The sequence below is a fragment of the Linepithema humile genome, chromosome 4, assembly GCF_040581485.1.
Source record: "Linepithema humile isolate Giens D197 chromosome 4, Lhum_UNIL_v1.0, whole genome shotgun sequence".
In the NCBI taxonomy this organism is placed as follows: domain Eukaryota; kingdom Metazoa; phylum Arthropoda; class Insecta; order Hymenoptera; family Formicidae; genus Linepithema; species Linepithema humile.
The window spans coordinates 28286235-28295271 of NC_090131.1; the positions used below are offsets into that span (position 1 = coordinate 28286235).

The 9037-nt window shown below is 35.6% G+C and overlaps 2 protein-coding genes across 8 annotated transcripts in view; one reads left to right on the top strand and one right to left on the bottom strand.

Moving 5' to 3' along the window:
- Positions 1-6319: 6319 nt before the first annotated feature.
- Positions 6320-8342, bottom strand: Seipin (lipid droplet biogenesis associated protein seipin). The gene is made up of 5 exons (XM_012376659.2): positions 7804-8342; positions 7336-7481; positions 7073-7275; positions 6698-6983; positions 6320-6618 (listed from the first exon to the last, which is right to left on the bottom strand). Exons 1-5 carry the CDS (start codon positions 8025-8027, stop codon positions 6464-6466), a joined length of 1014 nt encoding a protein of 337 aa, XP_012232082.1. The 5' UTR covers positions 8028-8342; the 3' UTR covers positions 6320-6463.
- A 201-nt stretch (positions 8343-8543) lies between these two features.
- Positions 8544-9037, top strand: part of Rbp (RIM-binding protein) — a 44152-nt gene continuing 43658 nt past the window's right edge. For all 7 annotated transcript variants that reach the window (XM_067353160.1, XM_067353164.1, XM_067353167.1 and 4 more), the window contains exon 1: positions 8544-8692. The gene's annotated coding sequence lies outside the window, so the exon portion shown is untranslated. The remainder of the gene's footprint in view (positions 8693-9037) is intronic.

Sequence of the window (9037 nt, forward strand, 5' to 3'; positions counted from 1 at the left end):
TTACGTACGTGCACATGGGGATGTACTTATTGATTATTATTACTAATGCATCGCAATAGCGAGCTAATGAGCACAAATCACACGACAAATTAATTTTGTTTATTAAGTGTCGGGGAAATAATTAATACAATGCAATTAATTATTTCTGAAAAAGAAAAATCGAGAATTATTATTAAATCGAGAGTCCAGTTACTTATTATATAGATAATGTTGAATTCTGCTTTTTAATAAATACTAAAAGCGGAGGAAATATGTAAAAGGAGAAAAATCTAATTGCGTACACACAAATGTGTGTGCGTGTACGTATAATCGCAAGTTAAAAACTTAAAGTTTATGTTAATTATTTGCTGTAATTAAATTTAATAGAGCCTTTACACACCTATAGCGCCGCGACAAGCTTAGTAAGGTATCGGTCTTGCTACCGGGCTACATAATGTCCAGCGTAACCGGATCACGAAGGAGAATGTTCTGCTGTGTTCGTGTTCGCCAGAAACAGAGATTCCCAACTGAGGTTTCACAAACGTGAACGGATTCGGATATACTTTGAGCGATCCATAATCGTGATTAGAAACTTGGTAAATTTGATAGTCATCTATATTAAATAAGACATTTTTTATAAATATTAAATAATATTTGTAAAAAATACTTTTAACTTTTCATTAACCGCAGTGTTGAGCAAAATCAGCCACTATACATTTTTATTCGCAAAATATAAGTCGAAAGAAAAATTTTTAATTATATTTTTTAGACTAATGATTGATTAAGTAGAAGTTTATAATCTGTATAACAGATTGAAATGCTTAAGTTCTTTGATTTTCCTTTTAACATGTGAGTTCTTACTTGATTCTAACGATAAATTGCAAATAAGAAATTGAATCGTACTTCCGACTTCTTAAGTGAAAATTTGATTGCAAAAATTCTTCTTCGTATACCTCATTTTTAGTATTAAATTCGGCGGTCAAATTTTACGTTAAAACTCGGCTCGCTCTATTTTAGAGACATCTGTTGGAATTTTTTTCTTGTTCTCGATATGAAACTGGTTTTAGAAAGGTTCCGATAGTCCGCAATAAAAATACTTTATTACGAAAGGTTGGAAACCGCTGGTCCAGCAAGAGGAATAGATCAGAAAGAGGTGGGTATAGACAAGAAGCGGGCACTGTGTTGCCTGGAGGCAAGCAGGTGCGCAGCATCCTATCGCTTCTCTTCAGCGACGACGCTCGCTCAACTAGCGAATCTGTCCGCTTCGTGTGCATGCCGTCTCTGTAAGAAGATACGTGCTCACATATTACAGATCTGCTCTTTATGAACAAGGACGTTCAAGTTTAGGGAAATCAAGTCGAATCAAATGTGAAGAAATATTTATCTTGAATAATTTTACTTTGAGAAGTAATTTATTTTCACATTTTTATAATAATATTTTAATTTCTTTTACATATGTAAGTAGATGGAATAAAAAAATTAAGATACTTGTTACTCTTTGATAAAATTAAAATTAGTTACATTGTAATATTTCTCAATTTTAAACTGTTATCGGACGATACGCGCAAAAATGGAGAATATATAGCTTACAGATGTCTTGCATATATGTATATCTGTTAAATTTGTGAAAATTATTAAGTAAATCTCTTGTCCGTATTTTAAACACCTGTGCAGAATAATGTCGTAAGTTATAATAGAAAAGCATTTTCGATGATTTGATTGAATAATAGTTGTTTCGTAGGAAGGAAAACGATCATTGTGGAAAATACAGTCTCCCAAAGCGCCACTTTATGCGCCATTATATGCGTTTTAGTTCAAATTTCAGTGCTGTTGTGAAGGCATTCGCATAAATGAAACAACGTAATGTGCGAACTTACTGTGGTCAATCCAAACCTGTAAAACCGGCTAAGACGGCTTAGCAAGAGCGTAATGGTGGCTCGTTGCCGAGAAACTCGTTCATTCCTAGCCGTCGAAAGGTTTCAATGGTAATACAGCACGATCACGGTCTTCTTCACAAAATATGAGTTTGTATCGTGGCTAAATCGTGGCGGCAAATATATGGATTTTCATATCTTCATATAAGCTGCCTTCATAAGCTTACTGGAAATAATTGAAAATTAATAGGAAACGGAGGTCATCATTTTCCATCTCTAAAATGAAACAAGAACTATAATTTTCTTCATCTATTGTCTCGATACTTGGTTCTCTCGCAAAAGATCTTTCTCTTTTCTCATTTATAGCTCGAAAATTATGGACCGCGCGCTTCAACATTTTTAACGAAAAAAAGATCAATTAATAAATTCGTTATAGAATCCATCGTTAAAATGGAATTCACGAGTGATAAGTAAGCATTGTGTGCTTCATACAAATGCTTGCATTTCCGAAGATGTATTTTACAAAGAATATGGAACGATGATAAATATTTCGAGGCATAACATTTTTTATTTTAGTCCGCAGAGAGAAATGAATTCTCTTTTTCTCTCGGCCTCCTTTGCTTCTACCTCTCTACCTACCGTCGTGAAGGAATCCGAGCACAACCGACAAACGGCGATCGTCGATTGTACCTTGGAGAAGTCGGCGCAAGTCGGTCCAGGTGCATTCTCCGCTGCAGGGCTGCGGGAAACCGCAAACACCGATGCAGCAGCTTTACTCGCGCGCGCACGAAAGAAAGAAGGAAAGAAAGAGTGCAAGGGCGCGCAAGAAGGGACGGATGGCGAACGGAGTGAGAAAGAGGGCAAAGAAGGGGCCGGAGAGAGTGTACCTACATCGCAGAAACAAAAGCATAATCATGCCTCCCGGATAAAAAGACTGCTGAGATAAATATCTAAAGCGCGTTATGCGCAGAGTTTTCATAAATTAGGAGGACAAGTTAATCCATTGACGTGGACGTTTACATAGTGCAATTAAAAACGCTTGCTCAGAGCTTTTAAAAACCGTAATATAATACAATATAACAACAATAGTCCTTTACTCGTATTCTCTTTTCTCGTCTATGTTATCTTTAAATAATATTGATCATTCAATATTAACATTAAGTTCTTACATCACAGCACATTGTTATCTTCGTTAATTTGATGAAAGAGAGATATCGACATATCGCGTATTAATAAATGCTGGAAATTATTCATAAAACCGTAAAAAATATGAGATTTATGCCGAATCGATGAATTAAACTCTAAATGACACAACCGTATTGTGACAAGCGTTGAATAATCTCGACTTATTAATCGGTCATATTTTTACTGCTTGTTATATGACGGACGGATTGTTTATCTTCAAGCCGCCTCTCGAACCTCGGCTGTATCTTCGCGCTGATTTCGCTGCGCTAACAGGTTCCACGGTCAGTCGGAGACGGCAAATTAGCCGCTGGAGCGGGGTTGAGAAGAGAGAGCAGGCAGATGCGGGATTCTTGGCAGGGTCAAGCCTCCCGGCCATCTTCTGGTACCTCGCTCCTGCCTCCTCCCCGCTTCTGTTGCCTGCTGCCTGCTTCTTACGGCTTCTACTTCTTTCTTCCTCTTTCTCTCTCCCTATTGCAAAAAATCGGCGTATATGTGCACACAAAGGGGAACAAGAGGGCGAGGTGGATTGAGGAGGCTGAGAAGGTGGGGTTTATACGCAGGTCGGCAGGTAGGAAAGATACGCGCGGCAACCGGTTCTCCCCTTTGCCGCCACTCGCAGGCTCCTCGCGCAGGTTCCCGAAACCGGTCCAGGCGATCGCAAGTCGGCGATCGCGTGTTGCTCGCGTGGCCGGACGTAGCCGAAGAGCGGCGGAAGCGCCCGAGTTCGGACATTACACAAATTGCGCCATTACGTATAATGGGACTAGAAAAAATTGCGGATAGATCGTGCCGGATGATGAGCAGGGAGCCTGCAGCATACCGTGAGAGATTGAGAGAACGAAATCATACCGGTAATTAGATTTCATGAATCTTGACAATATCGAAGAATCGTCATTTTGAATTTACATATTTACGTGTGAAAAATGTATTATCTATTATAATTGTAGAATGTGCAAGAGTTTGAAATCTCTTCCCGCACCATTTCAAATATTCATATTCGCTTTTACATTTTTAAATCTTACAATTTTTCTTTTTCAGACACTTTTACATATCCGAGTGACGACAATTTTTCAGCATACATAATTAAAACTGCCATTATTCTCCTAAATTATAGATCGTGCTTATTGATTTAGCCGCTTGCCGAACACGCATATTACACATGCGTCCACATCTGCCTACGTGTGTAAAATTTAAAGGGTTCATTAGAAGGGTCCGTCGAATAATCTTTTTTCTTAAGTATAATAAGAAGCGCGGCAGCATCTCGCCGATGTATCTCGCTGGTCCCGCGGACGCCTCTCACCGTAATTTTCTGCGATATAGTGCTATATCCTCTTGCTGATGTATTGTAACTGGTATCCTATCGAACCGAGCAGGTGGCTCGACGGGCTCCCTTATATTTTGACGATTAGTTCTGGACCGAGCTTCTTCTCGAAGGACGGGCTCTGCTCTGCCACAACACCTTTCTCTTAGTCAGGGCCGCAGCTCGATACTTAATACATAAATGAGTGGAAAATTCTGGAAATATATTGAATATTCTCACCGAAGATGGATTTTGTAATATAAGCATTTCGCTAAATTAAATTTCCGCGATATCCGTTTTAATAATGAACTTGTTTACATCCTCTTTATCTCACATCGATTGCATCCTTGGTTATCTCTTCCGTCTTTGTTGGTTGAACCAAAATGTATTGCTCAATTAAAAAACTGTACTGTTAAATAATTTTATTTAACAGCTTAAACTAAAATAGCAAGAAACGTATCGTTTTTTTTTTTTTTTTTTTTTTTTATACAAACTACTTGTAATTGATGAGAAAGAAAAATGAGGGAGGAAAAAACAGGAGAAATATATTTTTTATTTTCTGTATTATACAATATTTATTTATCATTTATATTGATGTTATTGCAGTAATATTTATTGGTATCCATCATATCGGTCTTATATCAAAGTAGATTGCAACTGCAGAAATACATTATCTCGATGCAATCCGAGGACACGGTATGGTTTTGTATTCCTCATTAAATCAAAAAACAGTATTATTTTTTAAAAATATATAATGCATTCAAAAGATGGTTGTTTGAAAAACATTTGTGTTTTCAAAGTACAAAATATTTAATACTTTTAGTAAAGATACCGAAGCGTAGGTCCTGTACAATATAAATGTACAACGTGATGCAGATTTCGTGAAAAATATCATAATTCCAAAAATTAGATTATATCAACGTGAATGAATTAATTGGAAATATTAAATTAAGAAAACTATCGGATGTTTCTTCGTGGAACTCTTCCTGTCAGGAGCTGCGTCCCTGGAAACTGAGACAGCCGGTCATCCTGGTTGCGGCGTTGGCCGCCGGGTCGACCGGACCCCGACGTCGACGTTGTAGCCTGTGCGTGCACTTGCCGCGAGGGAAAGGTGGATGGCCGCGACCTTGATGCGCGTGGTTCTCGCGTGCCCGAACCCTCACGAAGCTCCTCGAGAACGTCCGAAGTAGGCACGATCGGCCGACCACGACCAACGCCTGTACACGGTTGTTAAATTATCTCTCTCTCTTTGGACTTTTCCTTTAGTATCCCTTTAGCCTGCTATCCTCTTCTCTACGCGTCGCGCGCCTCATCTTTTTCTTAGCTCTCCGCGAGCACGCACTTCTACATACGCACCACGCTCGTGTATGAGATCTCACGGAAGCTGGAATGACTATCGGCTACACTCCGCTTTCTTGAGCTCGGGCTAGTTCTACGATGGGACCGGTATCTCGACTTAGCCAACCAGTCATCCGAGGCAACCAGTGTCTCTCAACGCGTTACTGATATCTGATATTGTTTTCCGAATTCGAGTTTTAATATTCATAATGAGAATCGTAATTGTTATGGAATATGCAATGCTTCATACAGTTTTTTAACATGCGAATACAATTTAATATTTCAAAACATTTGTAACGAAATCCGCATTATATTGTATAAAATTACTGATGGTATACTTTCGCATTTTTAATAAGAATATCAAAAATTTTTGTTTGCAAAATATAAATACTCTTCGATTATTAGATGACCACTTTTCAAAAGAATGTAATTTTCTAAGTATTTAAAAAGTAATAATTTTAAAAACGAATGGTACAAAAACTTGACGTCCTTGGGTTGCATGAAGACGAACATGCATTTCTGCAGTTACAATATTTTAAAGCAGGACTAGCATAATGATGTGTATAAGTATTCCAATACCATCGATATAAATAATTTAAAGAAAATAGATTTAGAGTATATAGAAAATGAAAAAAATATATCCTCTCTTTTAATAACTTTTCTTTTTTTCATTTTAATTTAATTTTCTTCAATAATTATACATAGATATATATTATAAACTTTTATAACAAAATAATAATTATTTTACTTATTCTTACATTACATAAAATTACAAACTAGCAAACATTCATTTATCCATTTGGGCACTCGATGATTCAGCAAGTAGCGTAGAAATTTCTTGGATATAACCCGGTTCTCCCTTAAACTGTTCTGTTTCTGTGTCACCTTTAAGGCGTACTAGAGAAATAGATGATGTATCTTCCTGAGATGATGTATCTGACACTTTAAAAGATAAATTTTTATAATTATGATGCGAAATCTCTTACGTTGAAAGTTTGACATATATTATAAAATAGCTTACAATCATTATTAACCATAAAATCACTCTCATCTTCTATCTCGCCTTTTTCATAAGTGAAACTTTCATCCGTATTTTCTTCTTCAATTGCAAAGTGTAGGTACGACAATGTACATACGAGTGTTATGAAAAACAAGTTTGTACCAATACCAACAATTGTTGATAAAATTGGCCAGTTAAACATTATGTAACGTAATCCTGATAAATGAGCATTTATCATAAGAGTCGCAGAATAGAACTCAATATGCCGTGATTGAATTTCGAGAAAAAAATGTGTTACTGGGTGACTCTGAAATATATAGACATTTACACCAATTCATAATTAATTTATAAAAAATATTACTAGTAAAATGTTCCTATTAATGGAATCTATGTTACCTGATCCTCTTCAAAATTATTGAATAATTCAAGAACAACATCTTGCTTCTCCTCAACACTTCCAAAAATCATCATAGGTGAAAATGTGAGAGTTGTAAGCATATGTAATAATGTACTACGATAATGTAACATTGTTGATCTACATGTATGATCTACAAGGTATCCATCACGGCTTCGCATTTGAGCACAAACCATAAACATACCTGGAAAGAAAAACTTCATAGAATATGACATTCAACTAATGATATAATGAAAAACTTTACCAAGTTCCTTGTTAGCTGGCGATTCTGGCATTTCTAAATGTAAATTTACTTTGTACGGTTGCCCTACCATCAGAAGCTGTTGCTTTTTGGTTAACTGTACATGAGCGTATGGAAAACTACAGATTCCTTTTTGTTTATCACATGATCTGAAATAAGCGTCAATAGTGAGATTAATTTTCCTTTAAATTATTCACGAAATTATTCTTTTATTTTTAATTGCTCTTAATTAAAATCAAATTATTAAATAATTTACTTTTATTTAATTCAATTGTCGTTTAGTTTTATTTAATTTTTATCACATTAGTTTTCTTATTACTATTATTACACATTTTGTGGCAATCTTTGCCACCACATTTTTAGACTTTGACACTCTTGGAATATACAATATCTAAGTGTTGGTATCCTTATAATTATCATTATTTTTAATAAATTAATGTGTAAAACAGAAGCTAACGAAGTGGAACTTACTTGAATTGTAAATGTACAGGACGCACGTACGACATACTGGGCATATAAGCATAGTAAAAAGCCGTATAAAGAAATATAGATAACCAAATTATGAAAATAACACTAATAACAATAGTACCACCGCGAAAAGCTGCATCTTTTGCAGATTGCACACCTTGCCTCGTTCTTTTGCGTAAATTAAACCACGTTTTCAAGATTTCGCGTAATCTCCTCGGAATTACCATTTTAACGAATGTTTTTAAAATCTCACAACGAGATTAACGTTTTGATGCTAGTTAAGTATTTGACAATCAATGTTACATAACAGTGAATTAAATATTTATCGATTTGCCATTCCTTTTTTCCCCGTAATTTTATTTGTATTGTAACTTGCACATTGACTAATGTTATCTACGAAATCACTTTCAGGTATCACGAGCAGAGACTGAAGAGTAAATGAGTGAATGTGTTCTACATTGCGAGAAAATAATAAGGTATGGCTTCGAAATTATTTCGATATCAACAAAGTGTTTTTGTATCTTTATGCCCCTCGTAAACATCTGAAAGGTTATATCAGGTTATGTGTAAACGAATGTAAACAATGACGAGAACACATACGTTGTATGTGGTGACCTCTTGAGGTCGAGTACTCCTACTCTCATCGAATTTCCCTTTCTAACCCTATTTTCTTTGAATAGGGACCTACAAATAACACCAGTAATATTGCTTAATCATTGGCTGGTCATTTACAATATAGAAGATTTATTTTTCTAGCATTGGTAACTCTGAATCCGGAAGTTCACGCTTTCACCGTGCGAGGTCTCTGAGATCAATCGGTGAGGTTGGTACAATTGACTTATCATTCGAAATGCAATTACGGACTAAAAAAAGTCTCTTCTGTTTCTCACAGGTGAGGAAACTCTTTTATTTCTATTGTTATAAATCATATATCACTCAATATAACTTGTATATTATAAGTATAATAAATATATATAAAAGTCATTCACTTCAGTTTAACGATAAATACGAAATTACTTAGTTTTCCGAAATTATATCAGATGATGGTATGCGATTAGAATAAGTTGATTCTCGCTGATATTTGCGTTTATGATCATTTTAAAAGTATTCTTTTCTTAAGAAAATCTTTCCGTTTTCTAATTGTGTATAATATGTAAGAAATATATAAAAATCCTTGTACTTTTTTTGCAAGGATAGGTAATGAATAGTATTTTTTTTAGAGTCAAGGACATTCATA